This window comes from Nilaparvata lugens, chromosome Y, assembly GCF_014356525.2.
Source record: "Nilaparvata lugens isolate BPH chromosome Y, ASM1435652v1, whole genome shotgun sequence".
Taxonomy (NCBI): Eukaryota; Metazoa; Arthropoda; class Insecta; order Hemiptera; family Delphacidae; genus Nilaparvata; species Nilaparvata lugens.
Window position 1 is genome coordinate 4,214,370 of NC_052519.1, and position 24,288 is coordinate 4,238,657.

Sequence of the window (24,288 nt, forward strand, 5' to 3'; positions counted from 1 at the left end):
TTGAGGTAGGTGGGTAGAGCAGTTTATTCAAAAGAACACACGTCGATATTTTATTTGTAGAACAGCTGTTTTGACAACTTTTAAAAAATCCTTAAATTTCATAATTCAAACAAAGGAAAATGTACTCTGAAAACGATAACAATAGTATAATCGTAGTTTTAATAAAATTATTATGCCGCCAATCGGCATGATGTTATTCCCCTAGATTATCCTCGTTTAAGAATGAGGCTTATAGATCAATGAGCAAGGAAAGTAGTGTGAGTGTACCACACCAGATTTTTTTGGAAAGCAATACTTTCCTTACCTATGGTAATAGGGCAAGGAAAGTAATAAAAACATGTACAAAGAATGAGAAAAAATATAGTATGTTGACATTGCTCGAAAGAATCTTAATAATTTGAAAAACAATCATCATAGACATGGCCGAGGCCGTCAGTCGAGTTGATAGTAATAATTGCAGCTGCCCACTTTTATCTTTCTGTTCTAAAGCTTCCTACAATAATTGATAACTTCAGTTTGATCAGGCTACCGTGATAATACACCAACCGTGAATAAGTAGATTAATCTTATCTATCAGTTTAGTGAAAAACAGTTTCACCCAAACTAAGCACACTATTACTAGTGTAAAAACAACTGGACTCTCAACTCATTCATTCATCCATTCATTCCTGATGTAGTATAATGAATAAATTAATTAATAAATAAACAAAAAATAAATTAGAAAAAAAGAAAAAAGAACGACTGAGTTAGAGAGAAGGGGTGGAGGAAAGAACCCTTATTTGTAAGTATATCAAACTGTACAATATACTATATATCATATAACAGTCTATATAATAACAGTCTATATATATATATATATATATATATATATATATATATAATATATATATATATATATATATATATATATATGTAAGAAGCTGGTTGCTCTACATTCACGCTTCTTCTTTCTAATCATATGAACCATATGACTTGTTAATAATTTACTAATGTTGTTTATCAAACTAATAGCAGAGCTGATGAGAGAATGATTGAATGTTCATATTTGTACAGTTTAAGATTTATTGAGGTTTATATTATAATTGACATTAAAATCGATTTTCCAAAGTAAATGAAAATCTTTCGTCAATTATTCATTTCAAGTAATATGTGCGAAGTAAGATCATTATAAATCGATTTTCTTGTTCAACATGCCGAAAAAAGGTAAGAGTGAATTTTCAATTGATATTGATATTGATAGGAAATTTGTTTTGGAAAAATTCTCGGGGAAAATTGGACAAAATGCAAAATTCTGGCTGGAAGATTTTGAGAAAGAATGTATCCGTTACAATATCCACAACGATGAAGAAAAAATAACATGTTTAAGACTATTTTTAGAAGGGAGTTCTGAAGATTGGTATACTTCCAACAAATATAAATTAGGATTGAAAAATTGGAATTTGTGGTCAAAAACATTTTTCAAACTTTTTCTTATAAAGGCTGGTCAAATGTGAGATATGCATATTCATTCAAATAAATTGAAAATTTTGGATCTATGCTTGATTATGCTTTGAAGAAGGAACGATTATTGCTTGAATGTGAGAGAACTATGACAGATGAATCTAGAATCTCACATATTGTTGTGGGACTACCAGTTCATATTCAGAATAGATTAGATAAGGAAAATATCGAGACCACAGAAGATCTGATGAATGAGATTCAAAAATATGATTCATTCACAAACTCAAACGGACATAGTCATATAAATAGCCAGAAAAAAGACTCAACAAAGATGGAAGAGATAAGAAGAAAGAAGACTCCTTGTTCTGTATGTACAGCCTTGGGAAAACCAAATCGCTTTCATCCTGCAGAGATCTGTAGGAATAGAAATAAAACAGTGAATTTCACAACCTGTGAGGAAAATACAGTCGATGTTGATAACTCAAAAAACTGAATAAGCCGGCGTGTAAGTTCATTCCATTGATTACAGTTAATGTACTAGTTGATAAAAAGAAGATTGTAAAAGGGGTTTATGACAGTGGCTCAAATATCACTCTAATAAATCAGAAAATTGTTGATGAGCTGAAGACAAAACTTATGAACGACCATAACCTTTTTCGAACTATTAGTGGTGTGAATTTTACAAATCGCCGGGCCAAAATTCCAATGAAAATCAATAAAATCGAAGAAATATTAGATGTATATGTTGTGAAGAACAATAATTTCTCTTATGACTTACTTCTTGGATTGGATGCAATAAAAAAGTTCAAATTGATACAGAATGAAAATTTAGAAATTTTACAGAAGGTTGATGACAAAACAGATGTTGAAAGATTGAATTATGAGTCATCTGTCTTCTCTGTAAATATGGAAAGCAATCTGAATTATCTTGATACTGAAAAGAGACAAACAATAACAAGGCTGATTGAAGGTTATGAATCACTATTTGCAAAACACAAATATGATGTAGGTGAGGTAAAACATGCAGAGGCAGAAATCAAACTTTCAGAAGATAGATATATTTTTAAGAAGCCATACAGAACGTGTATCCCAGATAAAAAAGAAATAGAACAACAAATTTCAAAACTTTTAGAGGCAGGATTGATTGAATATTCAACTTCACCATTTGCATCTCCTGTTACACTTGCCTTCAAACGAGAAGAAAAAAAAATCACGGCTATGTATTGACTTCCGGGAACTGAACAAAATTGTAATACCAGAGCCACAACCATTCCCAAGAATAGAAGATATAACAGTGAAGGCTGGTAATTGTAAATGGTACACAGTACTTGATGTTAATTCAGCATTCTGGACAATACCAATAAAAAAAGAAGACAGAATGAAAACTGCATTTGTGACCCACGAAGGCCATTATCAATGGTTACGGATACCATTTGGTTTGAAGACCGCGCCTGCAATTTTTCAAAGAATATTGGGTAACACTTTACAAAAAAATAAGTTGACTGATTTTTGTACTTGCTACATTGATGATATTTTAATATTTTCAAAGACATTTGAGGAACACTTGAAACATATAAACCTCGTACTTGATGCGGTTTATAAAGAAGGGTTCAAGCTGAAATTGGAAAAATGTAACTTTGCAAGGAGTTCAATTAAATATTTGGGACACATAATTGAAAATAACTCAGTCCGTCCACTCACTGACAATCTCAAAGCAATTGAAAAGAGACAAACAACCGAAAACCAAGAAGAATGTACGCCAGTTTTTGGGGAAAATAAATTTCTATTATAAATACATAGAGAATGCAGTGAAAGTTCTAGAACCTTTACACAATTTACTGAGGAAGGACATACCTTTTATCTGGTCAGAGACATGTGATAAAGCTTTCCAAAACGTGAAGAAATACTTATGTTCTAGTCCCGTATTACAAATTTATGATTATGAAAAACCAGTATTCATTTTCACCGATGCCAGTGGAGAGGGATTTGGAGCTGTACTGAAACAACCAAAAGAAAATAATGAGCTTCATCCAGTAGCATATTTTTCAAAAAAAATGAGCCCTGCTCAAAAGAAGAAAAAAGCTATTTATCTGGAATGTATGGCTATAAAAGAGACAATTATGTATTGGCAATATTGGTTGATAGGACGGAAGTTTACAGTGATCACAGACCACAAACCATTGGAGAATCTCAGAGTGAAAGCACGAACCGATGAAGAATTGGGAGATCTTGTATACTACCTATCGCAATATGATTTCACATTGATATATAGCCCAGGAAAAGGAAATGTTGAAGCAGATACTTTATCAAGAAATCCAGTTTTAGAGCACTTTGAAGGAAATGAAGACATTTTAACAGTTGTGAATTTGATATCTATACAAGAAATAAAAGACGATCAAGAAAAAAACAAAGAAGCAATAATGAATAATAGGAATGTTGAATATAAAGAGGAAATATTCTACAAATGTATGAAAGGAAACAAAAGAATCTTCCTTTCTCAAGAAAAGGGTAAAGAATTGATTGAGAAAATTCATTTTCAACTAGGACATATCGGAACTCACCACACACTATTACACATACGTCCACATTACTACTTTTCCAACATGGATGAAATGGTGATTCGTGTCATATATGTAAGAAGAATAAAACAAGAAGAGGTCGTTCAATAGGATTACTTTCACAATTGGGTCCAGCTAGTGAACCATATGAGATCATGTCGATAGATACTGTTGGAGGGTTTGGTGGAAACAACTCAACAAAACGATACCTACACATATTGGTCGATCACTTCTCTAGATATGCATTCACTTCAAGCTCTAGCGGTCAAACTACTAAAGAATACATTCGTTTGCTAGATCCTATCTTACAAAACCATTCTGTCAAGATCCTATTAGCTGATCAATATGCGTCTATCAAATCAAAAAAGTTTAGAGATTACCTACTCGAAAAAGGTGTTACAATGGTGTTCACATCGGTAGATTGCCCACAATCAAATGGTCTTAATGAGCGGCTAAACCAGACATTGGTGAATCGTATTAGATGCAAAGTGAATAGTCCAGAAGGAAGAACGCAGACGTGGTCGAAAATAGCGGAAAGTTGCACATCAGAATACAACAAGACAATCCATAGCACTACTAAATTTACACCAAGATATCTGCTATTGGGAGAGGATTTGGAAATAATACCATCACAACTGAGAAAAAAACGAAACTTACAAATAGACAGAGAAGAAGCAATAAAAAATTCCAATTTAAACCACAAACGGAACAAACTGAGATGTGATAAGAACAGAAGAATATATTGTTTCAAGGAAAAAGAACTAGTGTATATAGAAAAAGGGAACAAGTTGAATAGAAATAAATTAGATGAAGTTAGAAGTGGACCGTTCCCCATTATAAGAAGAATCAATATCAAACTCAATGTATGAAGTGGCCTGCGGAATCAATGGGAGTGAACCAATCATCTGTCACTCAAGCAAATTGACACCTTCGAGGAAGTTTCTCGTTCAATGGGGGGGAGATGTAAGAAGCTGGTTGCTCTACATTCACGCTTCTTCTTTCTAATCATATGAACCATATGACTTGTTAATAATTTACTAATGTTGTTTATCAAACTAATGGCAGAGCTGATGAGAGAATGATTGAATGTTCATATTTGTACAGTTTAAGATTTATTGAGGTTTATATTATAATTGACATTAAAATCGATTTTCTAAAGTAAATGAAAATCTTTCGTCAATTATTCATTTCAAGTAATATGTGCGAAGTAAGATCATTATATATATATATATATATATATATATATAATATATATATATATATATATATATAGGGTGATTCATAATTATGGTAAAATAATTTGATACGTGATAGTAGAGGTAAAATAAGAAAAAAAGTTCTTATAAACATATATCCATAAACGCTTCATTAGCGAGCTATACAGAGTGAAAGATTTCGCCCGGAATTCAGTTCCTCTGGTGGAATACACCGATGCTGAATTGTTTGGGGACTAGTTTTTGAAAACCTTATGCTGGATTCATATGGGAAAATATCTGAAAAATTGAATAAAACTAGTCTGGAAGCTGTAGTTTGAGTAGTTTTTGAGAAAAAAGTTGAAATATGCAAATAATCTAAGTAGAAAAGCACAGACTTCTACGTTTGATGCCCAATAACTTTCTTTAATGACCAGTAAACAAATAATTTTTTGCAATGAAAATTGTAGAGAATTTAATCCTGAAAAGAATTATGTAAGCTGTGTAAACTAAATTTAAATAGAAGTTGAATAAAATGTATTTTTATGTAGTACATTACACCACAAAAATTTGCTGTTTTATGAGGAGAGAATTAATAACTCATAGGTTGAAGCTGATTGCAAATAAAACATGGATTTCAATCACAGCTGTTCCAAAACAGCTATTTATTTTGTTTTAAATAAGAAAATATTTGAAAGAAATTATCAGCTGAAAATTATTTTCAGAAATATTTTATCTCACTGTTGAACAAAAAAACAAACTGTAAGTTAGGCCTACTGTAACCGCGCTGTGTTTTTTGTTTAATCTATTAACCAGTTATTTGTAACCATTTCACTTTGTTTTTGTGTTGAGTGTTAACTTTTTAAAAAATGGCAGGTAATTTTAGACATTATTCATACTCCGAATTAGCTGACATGCATTTAATGAATAGAATGGGACACTACTGTAATAGTACTGAAGCAAGACGTTTGTATCAAGAGAACTTTCCGAACCGAGTATGTCCAATTTCAAAGTTTTTTGCCACTATTCATCAACATCAGTCTGAAACAGATTCTTTGATATCCAAAGAGCACATTTATGCAGGCAGACCCCGGTCTACTATGACTGTTGAGTTAGAAGAACAAGTTCTTAATGAAATTTATGAACATCCAGAGAAGAGCACAAGAGAATTGTCAGTGCAGTTTAATGTCAATCAGTCTATTATTTGGAGGATACTATAAGAGCAAAAATTACATCCATACCACCTCCAGAAATTTCATACTCTATTGCCACGAGACTGTATTCCCCGTGCTGGTATTTGCCGATGGTTTTTAGTAAAACTTGTTTACCCAAATTTTTGAACAACCGTTTTATTTACCGACGAGGCACACTTTACAAGAACAGCTATCGTTAACGTCCACAACAAACATTTTTGGGCAGCTGAGAATCCTCATGCCATCTTCATGCCTAATCTTCAACAACATCAGTTTTCAGTAAACATTTGGGCAGGAATCATAGGAGATCGATCATCTACTTCTGTTCGAGCTTCCTCCCAGGCTTAATGGCATAATCTACTAGTCTTTCGGTATAAGTTATTTAGTACTAGTCATTTAGATATGCTACTTTCATAAAAAAAACTTTTCATAAAAAATCGAATATTATCTAATGCTCTACGTTATAGGGGTTGGTTAGTCGCCGAATAGTCTATATACACAATGAAGCGTTTATGGAAATATGATATAAGAACTAAGAAAGCCGACGAGTCTGTTCCAATCTCTCCCATTTAAATAATGTATTATTGTGCTTTCATTAACTTGTGAGCTGCCAAACCATGCCTTTCTTATTCCTCGCAATATCTTGCACCTGCCCATGAAGTGAACTACATCTTCCAACTCCCTACTGTTACATAAGCTGCACTCAAACCTACTCTCTTCTCTCCCTGGCCTGAAGTTGAGTGGTAACATACATGCTCTGGCCCTAAAAATAATATTTATAAAACTTCTCTTGAAGTTATCATTCAGATAGGCTCGATTCTGCAAGTGATAACAGCAAAGAGGCGTATAGTCTATGATACTCTGACCGTTCAGCACGCTCTCTCCACGTCGCATACATGTTCTGACTCACTCTCTGCAGCAATTCGTTGATAGAACTCTCCCATCTATCCATGTGGGCAACACTGTCACTCCATTCTATACCATAACGCTGACAGAGGTCAATCCATACTTTGTACCATCCGCACTTCTTGACAATAAATTCATAAGCAATTTTGTATGGAAATCTCTCTGCCGGCAGACTAAGCACTCTAATCAAGTAACCTGAGTGAAGTCTAAAAGGATGAATCCACATCAGCTCAACCTCACATTCTAAATAGATAACATAATCAGGAGTATTTTTTGGAAGACCGAATAATCGCTTTATGAAATTTCTCCACTCGATCACTCTCAATATAGCCCCACACTTGAGCTGCGTAAGTTACGGTGGATCTGGAAGCTGCATTGAAGACCTGCCATTTGATAGAGAGCGGCGCTGAGTCATTGAGAATCAAGCTCCTCCAAACACTGTTTATACCAAACATTGCTGTCGCTACCCTATCCTCAAAGTGTTTTTTCATTGACAAGGATGAAGCGAAAATAACTCCCAAGTAGAATAGAATAGAATAGAATAGAATAGAATAAGTTTTAATGTAACCGCTTCTGAGGTCTTCAGAAGCATTACCTCCGTCACAATGTACAGCAAATATCACACATACAATACAATAATTGGAAATATACTATTCTAAAAGAACTACAATATCATGATATATTAATATCATGTCCAAACAAAGAAAGATATTAAAATATATATATATATATTCAAATATAAGATATTCTGGTCTTGAAATATAATGCAGTCACACAAATAAAAACGAACAAACAGAAATGAAAAGTAGCAGTAGTTGATACAGTATTTACTTAATGTAGGTACCTCAACATAATATTAATAATTTTACAAAGTCCTAGCCAGTTCATAGAACTCCTGGAAAGTGTAAATGGGGTTACTGATTAGGAATATCTTCAGCCTCTGCTTGAAAACTAGATTTGGCAAACCTCTAAATTGTTCAGAGAGCATATTAAAAAGCTTCACACCAATGAATAGAAATGTTTTTTGCGTGCTAGAATACTCGTAGCGGCTGGTGATCAAATTATTCCTGCCTCTAGTCTGATGCTCATGGGATACTCCCTGCTCAACAAAACCATTCAAATTCTCCCTCACATAGGTCAGACACTGAAGAACAAAAATAGAGGGAAATGTCAGTATTTCTAATTCTTTGAAGCTCTCTTTGCATTGAGCACGTTTTGGCAGACCACAAATAAGCCTGATTGCCTTTCTTTGAATACGAAATAGTTTTGAGCTATATGCCTTTGACCCCCACAGTACAGCACCATAAGACAGGTGTGACTGAATGTGAGCAAAGTAAACTACCTTTAGAACATCAACACTGACACAAGTCCTTAACTTTCTTAATATAAATATTCCTCTATTAAGCTTTCCAGCGGTTTTATCAATGTGCCTGGACCAATTCAAACAGTTGTCCAGAGTGAATCCCAGAAATTTGGCTTCCTTTTCCGCATCTACCACCAGCAGTCTCCTATTATAAGTGAATCTCAAATCTTGAACCTTGTTGGAGTTCACGCACAGCAAGTTTGAGTTGCACCACCTCTCAATTGACTGAGTCACCTCTTGTGCAGCAGCATTCAGGGAAGCTTCTGTTGGCGTGCTCAGAAGCACACAAAGATCATCAGCAAAAAGATAACTCTTAGCTGGAGGGTCAACTATAGTTGGGAGGTCATTAATGTAGATTAGGAATAGTATTGGACCTAATATTGACCCCTGAGAAACCCCATGAGAGACAGGCAAGTACTGAGATTCTGATCCATTGAATGCAACTTTCTGAAAACGATTGCTGAGATATGATTCAATCATCCTTATGGATCTGGACTGAAACCCATAGAATAAGAGTTTATCTAGTAGGAGTTTGTGAGAAACCGTGTCAAAAGCTTTCGACAAATCAAATAACTTAGCCTGAGTGGAGCACTTATTCTCCAAGGAGTCCAAGCAATCCTTATAGAGATCCTCAGCAGCTCTAATTGTGTTTCTCCCCACTCTGTACCCAAACTGAGAGTTACTAAAAAGACCATTAATCTCAAAATAGTTTACTATTTGCATATTCAAAACACTTTCAAGAACTTTGGACACAGTGGTGGTTATATTTATCGGCCTGAAGTTATTTAAGTCGGATTTGCAACCTTTTTTATGGACAGGTAAGACTTTACTCAATTTTAAAGTCTGTGGAAAAACACCATCAATAATTGAACTATTCACTAAATTTATCAAAGGATCTATAATATAATCACAACCCATTTTCAGCATTTTTGGACTTATATCATATACATCTGTGCTATTGCTGGCTTTCATTTATTTATGTATTTGTACTCACTTACAACCTCCACCTCCTCTTCTCCGTAAAACCATTTTTCACTTTTCCTCAACTTTCCCCCTTTTCTAAAAACAACAACTTTAGATTTATTCATGTTTACAATCAGGTTCCATTGAGTGCAAAAAGCTCGAAGTCTATTTATCATTTGTTGCAGTGAAATCGGGGTATCTGCCAGAATCACTACATCGTCTGCATACATAAGTCCATTTATGTCTTAAGTTTCCAACTGACACACCTCCCCCAATATGCTCACACAGGTCATGTATAAACAAGGAAAATAGCATCGGAGAGGCCAAGCAACCTTGTTTCACGCCGCTATTTACTGAAAACTCAGTCGACAGACCTCCATAACCGTTGCACCATACCTCACACTTATCATCGCTATACATTTGTTTTAAAATTCCTATAAATTTGCTCGATAAACCTATTTCATAGAGCCTGTAGAAAAGCGCATTTCTATCTATATTATCGAAAGCTCCTTTGAAATCGATAAAGAAAGCATATAATTTTCTTTTTTTTACTTGTAAGTAGTAATTGACGACACTATGGAGAACAAAAATATTATCCACAGTAGAATACCCGGGACGGAAGCCTGCTTGATTTTCTCTTATATAATACCCCTTTCCTGCTCCCACTTGACTAATCTATCGCACATTATTCCCATGAAAATCTTTGTCATTATATCCATACATGTAATTCCCCTGAAATTTGAGACACAGGAAGGATCACCTTTTTTATGGAGAGGGAAAATAATAGATTTTTTAAAAGATTCCGGAACATAGCCACATGAGTAAATATCATTAAGTGCTTTTAGTAACAGTGTTTTAAAGATCTCGGGAGCTTTTTTATAGAATTCTGCTGTAATTCTATCTTTACCGGGCGCTTTATTACACTTCATTTTCGCAAGAACGGCATTCAATTCACTCATATCCAACTCCTTGTCTAGAGATGCTATTTCAACACTGGGCGGCGCATATGAGATTGGCTCACTTAAACTAACAGGTGTAAATAATTCTGAAAAATATTCGACCCACTCTTCTGGTTTTATAGAGACAATTTGATTAATACGGCTTCTCTTCAAGCTCCCTACAAGCTTCCAGAAATCTTTAGAATTGTTCACTTCACGTAATTTATCATTAATATTCACGTAATAGGACTTCTTCTTCTCTTTACACAGTCTTTTATACTCCCTTGTTGAGTTCGAATAATCATTTTTAATTGAGCTATTATTAAATTTTCTAAATAATTTTAGTAAGCTAAACATTTTACTTCTAGCTCTTTCACAGTCTCGGTCGAACCATGCCTGCTGTTTAATAGCCTTTTTATTCCGATTACATGTGAGCTGTCTGTTACTGGCAGATGAATATATCAAATCTTTCAGATAATTAGTTGCCACCTCCGGATCATCCGATATTTCAACATCTCTACATTTCTCTAACAATTTACGGGTATAATTTACTTCATCTAATTCACTAAAACTTAGCTTGGGTAAAAGCGGTAATACTACTTTATCATCAATAACATTCATTCCATCATTCACTCCATCCTTTACAAAATACAAACTAAAACATATTGGAAAATGGTCTGAGAAATGCTCTTGAAGAACAGAAAAACTATTTATACAAGCAATATTATCTAATGAAATACAACAATAATCGATAACAGACGCACCTCGTTGATTTAAAAAAGTAAATTCTCCGTTTCTATCTCCTTTAATTCTACCATTTAGTATTATATAATTAAATACTTCACAGAGATTTAAGATCTTTTCTCCTCTTGAATTAGTTACAACGTCTTTTGATATTCTGATACGTGACAAGTCATTATTATCAACTGTGACTTCGATTGGAATGTTCTGTAAGGAACCTACTCTAGCATTCCAATCCCCGACTAATATATTACTATAGTACTCGACATAGAATCAGAGGTTGAGAGAAAATCCCATAGTGCATCAAAATCCTTTTGCCACACCCCATCCGAGCCACCATTTAGATAATTGGCAAAATACGTATTCTTTCATTATTTATCTTAATTACAATGTGCGTTCTACCATGACAATCATTGAAAGAAAAATGTGGTGAAAATGACGTTTTATATCCCATCACTATTCCCCCTCTTGCTCGACCAAAACGACTACTCCTCACAGCATAATCCCAGACCAATGTATATTCCTGTAAATAAAAGTTATACTCCGTTTCTTGCCCTTCATCTACGTGTGTCTCTAACAAAATGAAACAATTAAACTTTTTTAGAAAACCAAAAAATTGAAAATAATCTTTACTTTTATGCCACATACATTATAAACTAAAAAATCAGACTCCCATTTATTTAGAATAGGCCTACCTATGCGACTGACGGCCCCACCTCATTCAGTATCCATTCCTTGTTTGTATTTTCCTTTCCCATCCATGAAAGATTTTAGAATTTCTTCTGTGCCAGCCCCTAGTACTTCCTTGAGTTTGTCTTCTCCCTTATGGTCACCGAACTGCAGCCAGTCGTTCACCATATCCCATGTGAATGACATCTCCCCGATAAGTAGACGATTGTGGACGACCCGCACCTTCGCCTCCGGTTTTTTGTTTACAATAGCTTTCCGCAAGGCTAGTAGCTTTCCTCTTCCTTTCCGAGTCTCATACGAATAGTCTTTGAATACGAAAAAGTTTGTTCCTTTCAGCTTTTTTGAATTTGATATTATGAAGTTAATGTCATCGTCACAGGGGAAATGGGCTATAATTAAACTGTTCTTTTTCGGCTTCCCTAATATATGTGCACGATTAACAAACACGTTATCATTACATCGTAGATAGTCCAAACAGAATCGTCTCACCACTGCCACGAAATTTGTTTCATTTGTTTCAAAATGCAGTCCCTTGAAAATGAGATTATTCCTTCTACTCCTATCCTCCAAATCTATGAGCCTTTTTGTTAAAGCGTTATTCACATTTTTAATACATTGCATTACTCTTGTCAATATTTGCAGTAGCAGAAGTCTTCGGGGTGAATTACAGAATCTAATTTGGATTTTCGTTTAAAAATAATCAGTATAATCTAATAATAAAGTATTCCTATAGCTATTGTCATGAACCAGAAGGTTTGACAAACCCCCTAACATCAATTTCTTCCCTAAGAAGAGAAATAATTTTTTTTCAACTTTAAAAACTAAAAGCTGATCAAACAGTTTTGGCTGACAGACTACAAACGCTGAACAGGTAGAAGTGGGGCTAGCATTCTAGTCTCCCCTCCAGCCAGCTAGTGGAAAAAGCTTTCCACTTTTCTTCTGAATAATTTCACACACTTTTTCATCGCCTACCTCCTGAGACAGACCGAGCTGAAATTAATTATAAATGAATAATGCTTTTTAAACTGTCATATAACTTGTTTAAATAAAAAACACAATAATCTGTCCAACACATTTCTGTCTAACGTTTTGTAAAATCATTGGCAACAAAGTTTATTTTAAATTTTTAAAATTGATTAAATGCTCAAAATTTCATAACCTTCCTTAATTGTTCTGTATTAGAATAGTTGTAGCATAACTAATTTTATAAAACCAAAATATGTTGAAATTCACATTTAAATCTCACATTAATTTCTTCATTTCAATAAAATAAATCTGACTCCTAATAAAAATGTTTTCCTTTCAAATTCCAAAGAACATCTAGTTGATAATATTAAAGGTACTTGGAGTAGTACTGGACTCTGAACTCTCCTGGCGACCTCATTTATACCAGCTAAAAAGCAAACTAAACTCAGCAGTATTTGTTCTAAGAACCGTGAAGAAATTGCTGGATGCAGGAACGCTTAGAAGTGTTTATTTTGCTGTGTTCCATTCTCTTCTTTCATACATTTTGGGGCAATTCAACTCATGCAATACATATATTTAGGATTCAAAAGTGGGCAGTTAGAGTGATGGTGGGTGAATCTATTAGAGCAAGTTGTAGAGATTATTTCAAAGAGTTAAAGATTCTCCCACTACCAGGTGTATATATTTTAGAGGCTCTTTGTTTTATTGATAGGAATAAAGATGGGTTCAATACAGGAGAGTTGTTCCACTCATACAATACCAGATATAGACAAAACCTCAGAGACGACATTCATCGAACTGGTATGTATGAGAGGGGGGTAAAGAGTGCAGGCATTCGGCTTTATAATTCATTGCCAACACGCATAAAAGCTCTTACAGGTAAAAAGTTCAGAATTAAGGTGAGGGAGGAGTTGTTGCAGGTTTGTCCTTATTCCAGTGAGGAATTCTTTTTGCATTATAGAATGCAAAGATTGACGACTTAGATTATAATTGACAAATCCTTATACACCTTTCATAGGTGGTCAGTGGGATGAAAAAAAAAATGAAATGAAAATAAACGATGATCATTTTTAGCACTTGCACTGCTTTTATATTCTCAATAATATGTAAATATCTTATCTATCTGAATTTTTTGGCTTTTGATACTCGATAAATGTACTGTAGTTTAATACTTCATTTAGTCACCTTTTGTTATTACATAGAACGATTAGCAGTGAAATTTCTTTAAAAAAATAATATATTCACTTACTGTGATCTGTGACAACGAGATCTTTCGGCAGGTCCGCAACCTCCAAGGACCTGCCGAAATATCTCTTTGTCACAGATCACAGTGAGTGAATATATTACTTTTTTGAATAAATTTGACTGCTAGTATTTAATTTAATAACAAAAAAGTGATATAATAGTAAGAAGTTTGTGATGGAAAACAACATTGAAGAACTTTATTCAGTATTCTTATATGTTTCTAACTATCTTTTTCTTTATCTGAACTTTTCGGATGTTAGTTTTGTGTTCGATGTAATACCTTATTCAGTATTTTTAGTAGATGATTAAGTGTGTTTTTATTGTCGTTTTATAGGCAATACGGCAGTGAAGCTCTTGTTGGAAGTAATCAGACGTGTTTTGAGAGTTGAAACGAAGCTTATAACTGTGGACATTTCTCAATTCCATATTAAAATAAGGTGAGTTTTGGACTTTAGTTGTAAAAACTAGAAATCCTAATGGTGAAAACTTTAGGTGTCACTTTGATGATATCTATTAAAATCTCATGTGTCTTCTGGATTTAAATTTATACTTGAAAATTATGTTATGCAGAGTCGCTCGCCTCGCCGAATGGCCAACATGAGCAGTTCGTGATCCACACTGCAAAGATGCGTGTAGACTTAGGCGCCACGAACTTAATGTGCTTTTTTTACTTTACTTTCATCAGCTGATGTTTTCTTACTATTTCTGTATTTGTACAGAAACAGTAACATGCAGATACAATGAGCATAGATAGCATCAGCTGATAAATAGTGAAATGCGAGTGTCTGTGGCGCATAAGTCTGTACGCACTTCAATTTGACCAGAAGACGTCAGTGGTAAAGAGCTACTTGCCTTCCTTCGTCTCCCCTAGAAAAAATCTGAGCAAAGTCGAGCCGAGCGGAGTGAAGCACTACCTCCGTAAACAAAGTCATAGTGTATTCGTGTGACGTCTGCACAGGTAGGGCTCCTACACCAATAAAAACCCTAGCTGATATAGATCAGCTGAAATCAACGAATCTTTATTGGTGTAGGAACCCTACCTTTGCTGACGTCACACGAATGCACTATGGCTTTGTTATTACATAGAACGATTAGCAGTCAAATTTCTTGAAAAAATTAATATATTCACTTACTGTGTAGTGATCTGTGACAACGAGATCTTTCGGCAGGTCCATGGAGGTTGCTGACCTGCCGATAGATCTCGTTACAGTCAAAATTCTTTAAAAAAATTGCTTGGTTGCCTGTAAAGTCGGTATACGGGCGAAAGTTTTACGTGACAACGACTTTGAGTGGTAAAATAATTTTAATGTGAATATTCATTCGTATAGTAGGAAGAAGGATGAAATAATAGTAACAATTTGAAACATTTATTTATACAAAGAATTATATTTAAAACATTAATTCATACAAAGAATCTCGCACTGAACCACAACATTGTGATTACTACAACATAACCTATTCACTTATGCATGATTATGTGATTATGCATTATTGTGATTATTTACTACAACATAGCCTATTCACTTATTCACCTAAGCAGGCGCAGTCGCAGAAGATTGCTTGCGGCGCCTGCGCAGGTTGACTGCTCCGTTTCACTCTCTCTCCAGGTGAATGCCTTCGGGTTGGTGCGGCATTGCTCGTCACTGCTCCTATTCGTGCTCTTTCCAGACGACCGTGAACCGAAACGAACGCTCTCACTCGCTCACATTGTGAGCGCATAACGTGAGAACGTAACGCAGTTTCTTGAAGTGTCATCCGGCAAACCAATTTATAAGACGTTGTCACGTCAAAAGTTTCTTTAAAAAAGGAAAAAATTCTTTAAAATACGCCGGCATTAGCTTGGAAGTAGACACTCGGCGAGAGTGAAGCTCCGGCATGAGCTTGAGAATATAATATCAAATTTAAAATTAAACTAATAATTTGTGATTCAAATTCATACAAGCACTGCATTATTTCATTTTATAGCGTCATAAAATTTGATAGATTTTAGCACTGCTACTGTTTTTATATTATCATTAATATGTAACTTTGATGCAGCCTCCACTAAGTTGCAATAAAACCGAAATAGTTTAACTTTGAACAAAAAATAGTATCTATGAATGGTGGTCATTTCATCTGTGCCGTAGAGGAACAATAGCTTGAGTAGATATCCCATGGTATAGAGCGTTTATGTCGCAACTTTTAATGTTATCACAAGCCGATAGTTCACGTATTTCTCTCTCAAAAAGGTGGGTAGCATAACTAATTTTATAAAACCAAAATATGTTGAAATTCACATTTAAATCTCACATTAATTTCTCCATTTCAATAAAATAAATCTAACTCCTAATAAAAATGTTTTCCTTTCAAATTCCAAAGAACATCCAGTTGATAATATTAAAAAAAAAACTAACTGCTTTTGCTCTACCATCAAATGCTATGCAACAACAATTTACAGTGTTACTGGGAACTGGTGGATCGCCCCCTTTTTACTTTACAAACAGGTCACCAATCATTTATTACAATTGATGGATATCACAGTTCAATCAATTTAATGTTACATTTGGTTTTGAAGCATCTAAATTTAAAAATCTAGTTTGTGAAAAAAATTTAGAACTGAAAATTTTGTGAAGTGAACAACTACAAACTTAACTCATTTAACCCATATGTGTAACCTTATCTAAATTTGGGAGAGGAATAGCACAAGTTTACCTTATTTTTTCTGTCCCTATCATTTTGATGATGTACTTATTGTATGAATCAATAAAGAATAAAGAATATTACATCAATCAACCCCAGAAATTGAGGTTAGCAATTGATAAATAATTTTAAACATTTTTAACCATCATATTATAATATTTCAAAAATTATGAGTCGATTATATTTCAAACCCTCACATGGGTTCTAAGCTACATGGATTCTTATTTTAATTCCTAAACGGTTCATTAAATGAATAAACTCTACGTACGTAGTAGATGTTTTCACTTTTGAATTTAAAGAGCTTTCAACTGTTGTATCGGAAAAGTTTAAGATTAATGATAAGATGTTTTAAAGTTTTAACCTTTGAATCGGAGAACTGAATTGAATTGAAAATATCTTTATTCATTAAACATATAAAAATACATACGAAGTGTCATGAAATTGTATGTAGCCTAAATACTAATAACAAACAAATGTCATACACATCAATTATTATCCTGTGACAAATACAGTGTGACTATAGTGTGACTATACTCCTGTGACAAATACAGAGATACCAAATATTCCTTCAATATAATTCTAAAACCTTTAATAGGGGTATTCACAATGTTGTTCTAGCCAGCTAAAGTGCCATTTGATAACTCTAGATTGTGAACGCCTCATCTAAAACCAACTGCTTTGAGCTTACTTCAATATCGTTCCAAGCGGATAATTTGTGTAACTCAAAGATTATAACGTTTGCTACCAAATATGATCAAAACAAATATGGCCGCCGTTTTAATAGAGTTAGCGGACTCAAACCTGCGCTATCTGCTATCTCGTCTGCTAATTTTTTTCTAACGTACTACTATAGCATTGAGTTAACACAGACTTAGCAAATAGCAGGAGTTAACGAGTAGCTCGACTTAGCCAGCTAACTCCAACATTATGAAAATACCCCTATTATCTTCCAAACTGTTTGGCAACTTTGTAAAAAATGATCTATATCATTTAACACAGTTGAATGACTATGAACTTTGAACTTATAAACCGGACAATTGGAAGAACCCTGCATGTGAAAAGGTGAATTTAACATAGCTTTGCATGCTGTGACTGGAATGTGGCTAGAAGTGTAAGTTTATTGTATCATTTTAGGACTAATGGAGACATTAATTGTTTCTGTGTATCCTGCAGATCTGCGTCATTGGTTAAGAATCAAGGAGGCGGTGAAGAAGTCAGCGAAGGAGGAGGAGAAGTCATCGAAGGAGGAGACGCGAGGAGAACATATCCAACAAAGATGGAGAGAGAGAAGGAAGTGAATGCTCGAAGCTGTTATGGAGAAGAGATTTTGAAGAATATCCATAAAAAGAAGCCTAATAGGCGTCTGAAGGTTCCGTCCAAACGTGGTAGCAGACTTCCACAACGTTTGTCTCGAGAATTGTATGAGCAGATCTCTTCGTCAGAGTCATCCCAGAACGTGGGCATCAAGAAACAGGCATCCCGAAACGATGATAGGTCGATTTCTGAGCAGCGCACACACTTAATGCAATTCTTTCAATATGCAAAACAAAAAAACTTGATGGTGCTGCATAATATTAAAAAATTGTGTGAAGCCAACAAGGAAAAGGTTAGTACAATCTGATGTATGCCTTTAGTGAGGTCCACGTTATAATGGCAGTGTTTGATTAGCAATGGTATTTTATTTTTTAAGTTTGTTATTTTAAGTTTGTGTACATGTGTTATTAATTTATGTATTTAAATTATTAATTTATGTAGCATACAAATGTAAAAAACACATTTACACAAACTTAAAATAACAAACTTAAAAAATAAAATACCATTGCTAATCAAACACTGCCATAATGGCAAACCACAACTTTTGGCAAAGTGATGTTTCCATGCAAAAAGGTTGTAAAAGTAGTCGGTTCTACTTCTACAATATCTTATATTGGTCAACCTGATTATCAACAGCTGATTTCGGTTTTAAAATTTAACCTCCACACTTGATTGTGCATAAAGGTTGTAACGTTTTTGCTGTTCCTGAAAAATTCACATTTTGTGGAATTCAACCTTTTTGCCGGCGGCTATTCCATTGTATTTCTCGGAAACAATAAAATTCAATTCAATTGCTATCCTAGTCTATCATTCAACAAAGCGGATAGCGCTATCTCTTTCTCACTTTGCTCTCTTGCCAGATCGTCTTTTAACAATGTAGAATTCCTTTAGTTAAGGTTACTCATAGTCCGAAATAGGTTGTCTTGTAGTTGTTCACTCCACAAAATTGTCAGTCCTTAATTATTTTTACATGTAGCCTTCTAAGTAATATTATTAAACCAATTATTTATATTAAGATTAATATATTATATTATCAAGGTGAGTTAGGTTAGCTCCAACAAATCACAAATCTTGCATACATTACAATCTCAAATAATTAATCAAATTTCATTTCAAGCTTTTCTGATTGGTTCTCGTGAAATTATTCACGATTAAAATTTAACCGGCTTTTGTGCAACTGGCACTCAGTAATGTCTCCAAACCTCGTTCGTTAAAAATACTGTAGAAAATTAAAAATGAATTAGTATGTTTCATTTATATTTTTCCTATATTGAGGTCCACGTTATAATGAAATGACAGTGGAGAAAGGTGGGAGAACAACGTTGCCGATCCTCTGTCTTGTCGATGCCTTCTATGGAGGGTAATTGATACCGGTTTATTGATGTAATATTAACTGTTCATTCTCGTTTGAAATAATCAATTATATCTTATCAAGCAAGAAATTATATTTTTCAATGATTCCAATAATGAATTTTCTTAATCAAGGTTGAATATTTTGTTAATTATCTCTACATTGTTGAAAAACAATCTGGTAACAGAGCAAAGCGAGTAAGAGATAGCGATATCCGCTTTGTTGAATGATAGACAAGGATAGCAATACAATTGCTAATTGAATACTGCCATTATAACTTGGACCTCACTATAGTTTATTGGTTCAGTTACTCAATAGTTGTACACTAAGGGCCGGTTTCCGAGCTCGGGATTTGGCTAAGTTCTAGACATTAAACAGCTGGAGTCAGAAAATTGGCTTTCCGAAACGGGGAGTAGTCGTAGTTATAGGAATTTAATTTGATGATTCCTATGTTGAAATTGATTAAATGGAACTAAATGAATGATGAATTAATTTTAATGTTGGAATGACAACATTGAATTTTTGATAAATATGTGAATAAAACTTTTACAAGTGATAAACAAACTATGCTAGTTGAAAACATCACAGGTGGCAATCAGATGATTCGCCACATAGTCATTGTTATAGTCGTGTTTGAATTAGATTTTGATAGACTAGAAAATTGGTCACAAAATAAAATAAAGAGAAAATAGTGTTAAGTTTCAGCTATTTTGAATTATTTAGGAATGTTTAATTTAGTCAAGCAAAAACGTTTCCAATAATTATAGAAATGAGAAAATAAAAACTGACTACAGTTATAAAAACTGCGACTACGCCCCGTTTGGAAAGCCAAAATTATTCTGACTCCAGCTGTTTAAATTCTAGGACTCAGCTAAATCCCGAACTCGGAAAACTGGAATTTTAACACTCATTTACAAAGTAAGACTAGATAAATTTTTAAATTGTGAAAATATAATATTTGAAAACTTATAAATAATATGTCAGTTTCAACTCATACTTATATAGAAACAATACTCATGAGCAAAAGGTAGAAGAAAAATCTGGTGTGGTACACTCACACAGCTTTCCTTGCACATATTCCTTGCTCACTTGAACTACGATCAGACTTTTGTATATGTGTATATATAATTGTTTTCAGAGTACTTTTTCCTTTGTGTAAATTGTGAAATACAATGATTTTTTTAGTCGTCATTTTTTTAAAGTCGTCAAAACAGCTGTTCTACAGATGAAATATCTCGACTATGTGTTCTTTTTATGAACTGCTCTACTTACCTACCTCATGCACGAGAAGGAGGTTACAAAGTCCATTTCTCAAGGATGGGGTGGACCCCCCATTAGTTTCCCAGAAAGGAGACTCATGCCAGTTAATAGAGCTGATAAATAACTATACAGAGTATGAATTTGAAAAAAATCGGTCAAGTTATTTTGAAAAAATCGTGAAAAACATGGTTTTTTAGTAATTATCCGCCATTTTTCTCAAGAATATTACGGAGCTCCTGCAATTTTCCAAGGAAAAAACTCATGTCATTTGATAGGACTTATGAATAGCTACCCATGGCTTGAATTTGAAGAAAATCGTTAGAGCCGTTTTCGAGAAAACCGTGAAAAACCTGGTTTTTGGTCATTATCCGCCATTTTTCTCAAGAATATTACGGAGCTCATGGAATTTTCCCAGAAATGAGACTCATGCCAGTTGATAGTGCTTATGAATATCTATCCATGGTATGAATTTGAAGTAAATCGTTAGAGCAGTTTTCGAGAAAACGGTGAAAAACATGGATTTTTAGTCATTATCCGCCATTTTTCTCAAGAATATTACGGAGCTCCTGAAATTTTCCCAGAAATGAAACTTATGCCAGTTGATAGGGCTTAAAAATAGCTATCCATGGTATAAATTTGAAGAAAATCGTTGGAGCCGTTTTCGAGAAAACCGTGAAAAACATGGTTTTTTAGTCATTTTCCGCCATTTTTCTCAAGAATATTACGGAGCTCCTGAAATTTTCCCAGAAATGAGACTTATGCTAGTTGATAGGGCTTATAAATAGCTATCCATGATATAAATTTGAAGAAAATCGTTAGAGCCATTTTCGAGAAAAACGTGAAAAACATGGTTTTTTAGTAATTATCCGCCATTTTTTCCGCCATCTTGAATTGAATTTTATTGAATTTCTTATTGTCGGGTCCTCATGGTATAGGGACCTTAAGTTTAAAATTTCAAGTCGATCGGTTAATTAGGAATGGAGTTATCGTGTTCACAGACATACACACACACACACATACACACATACACACACACAGACCAACACCCAAAAATCATGTTTTTGGACTCAGGGGACCTTGAAACGTATAGAAAACTTGAAATTAGGGTACCTTAATTTTTTTTGGAAAGCAATACTTTCCTTACCTATGGTAATAGGGCAAGGAAAGTAAAAAGCATTTGCACATTTTTATATGAATAAGCTTTACCTTTTACTCTTACCTTATGCTCCTAAACTCAGGAGCAAATGCTCACGTATTTCAATGATTTTTCATCAGCTGATTCGCTTTTGTAGCCTTACTTTGTTTTTATATCTCACGGAAGCGCTAAAATAATATGCACGTAGGGGGCACCGCTTGTGTTTGCGTCGTCCGCTTTTTTTTTGTTTGGCAGTAAAGCCTGCAGCTGCAGATAGGCAGGTGGTGCTCAAAACTTGAATTCAATCATCAGGACACAAAAGTATCTCAGTAGCACATGCTAGCTCTGTGTATTCTATCATTCTGTATCAATATCATTTCATTGCTTCTCAATATTGAATATTTTGTTGTATTGTTTGACAGAAAAGCCTGCAGATAGGCAGAGAGTACTCGAACATCAAGTACTCGAACGAGACAGATGCCGGACTCCCCGCCTCACTGCTACGCGGCTCCACACTTTCGCTGTCTCTGTCTCGCTCCACGGCCAGTCTGCCGGCCGCCATATCGCCCTCTCACTCGCCCCCGCTCACTCCCCCTCCTCCACCGCCAACGGCACCAGCGCTCCCACGCACACACACTGGCCTGCGCACACCACACATCTGCCCAGGTATGTTAGCAATCCGATACGAATTGTAAAGTGTTTGTCTGTACAAATACAAGGTACTCTTTCTCAACCTCCGATTGGCCATAATTCTTCACTACTCATTTAACTTGGCCACACAGTACAGGCGCAATCAAATGGTCCAGTAAATGGAATGTTATAATTTCAAATACCCACCATACAAACCTGACTTTGCCATTACTAACTTATACCTTTTCACCAAACTCAAGACATTATTTTGAGGCAGAGCTTACAAACTAACAAGGAGCTCCAATACTATAATTGTATTGTTGTATAATAATTCTGAATGATTCAATAAATAAATAAATGATTCAATAAATACAACAAAATAGCTCACTTGAACTCATTTGGCGGCAGCATTTTATGAAGAGGGGTTTGGTAGGCTGGTCCACTGCTACGACAAATGCTTCAACCATCACGGCAATTATGTTGAAGAATAATCTATATTATATTATAGAGAAAAGAATAATTTATTATTAAACGAAAATCCAAATTAAATGCTGTAATTCACTCCGAATTCTTCTGCTACTGCAAATATTGACAACAGGGTAAACAGCTAGATGGAAATTCGATGAGCGCTACTATTCAAAAAGTATTTGTCAGCCCGGGAATCGAACCCGGTACCTGCTAATTGCCGGTCAGGAATGCTTACCCTTGTAAGGGAATGTACCCTTAGGGGTAAGCTGTTCAGCACAAGCGGGTAATGTTTTCTATTTCCCAATTATTCTTCTTTAGATTATTATGACAAAAAATAGTGTACGTTACTTGGACGTGAATGGTCTCTTGCAGGGCTCGAGTGAAATTCTAGTCTCGGCTGACGCCTCAACTAGAAACATCATTCTCGCCTGCAAAATGCCACTTCCCGTCCTTGTGACGTAAGATACTATTTTATTCTACGTATTTTTAATTTCGTAAAATACTTTTCACTCAATGAATTTCAAGCATAAATTTGTTGTTGTTTTGTTGTTCAGGCCACCAGAAGACATGCTAAAGCAGATCTACACCAATGTACCATTGAAAGAGCGCAAGGTGTCTCCCAACTACAATGTGGGCCCGACGATACCCAGCTTTGCACCTTCACCTCCGCCGACGCCGACGGAAGGGAGTAAAATCCATGAATTCAATTACCCACATAGCACATGAACATATCAGATATGTATTAGATATGTTCCACCGATATTCAATTCAATTTTTTCAATTCAATTCTTTTTATTTGCCATCAATACAATTTACAAAAAATTATTCAAGAAATTCATAGAAATAAAAATAAAACATAGCTTACAATCAAAACAAAAATTATAAATTGAATAAATTATGAAAATTTAACCTGAAATTATATGTGGCTAGATTATTCCTTATTGTAAATTTATCTTTATTTTTTCTTATGTAGTAGAGAATTTTTTTAATATATAGTTGGCGTATGGTCATTACCTTGAATTCATCAAATGTGTCCCTGCTTGGATGAATTCTTGGTCTATTCAGAATAGTCTTTATTATCATTTTTTGAATGACAAAAATCCTATTTATTATGTAATCATAAGTTCCCCCCCATACTCCTAACGCATATTGCAGAATTGACTGAACGTATCCATGATAAATTAGTTTTAACTCCTGTATATTTAATAATTTACGGATTTTGTAAAATATATAAGATATAAATTTTAGCCTTTTA

General features: G+C 34.5%; 1 protein-coding gene across 1 annotated transcript in view; it reads left to right on the forward strand.

The window, feature by feature from the left end:
• The window catches only part of LOC120355239, a 58,949-nt gene extending 35,012 nt beyond the window's left edge, over positions 1 to 23,937 (forward strand). Inside the window, exons 2-5 of the mRNA XM_039443585.1 lie at positions 14,531 to 14,633; positions 18,049 to 18,481; positions 22,358 to 22,601; positions 23,588 to 23,937. Coding sequence (XP_039299519.1) covers positions 14,531 to 14,633; positions 18,049 to 18,481; positions 22,358 to 22,601; positions 23,588 to 23,607 — 800 coding nt within the window. The 3' untranslated portion in view covers positions 23,608 to 23,937. The remainder of the gene's footprint in view (positions 1 to 14,530; positions 14,634 to 18,048; positions 18,482 to 22,357; positions 22,602 to 23,587) is intronic.
• The last annotated feature ends 351 nt before the right edge of the window (positions 23,938 to 24,288 follow it).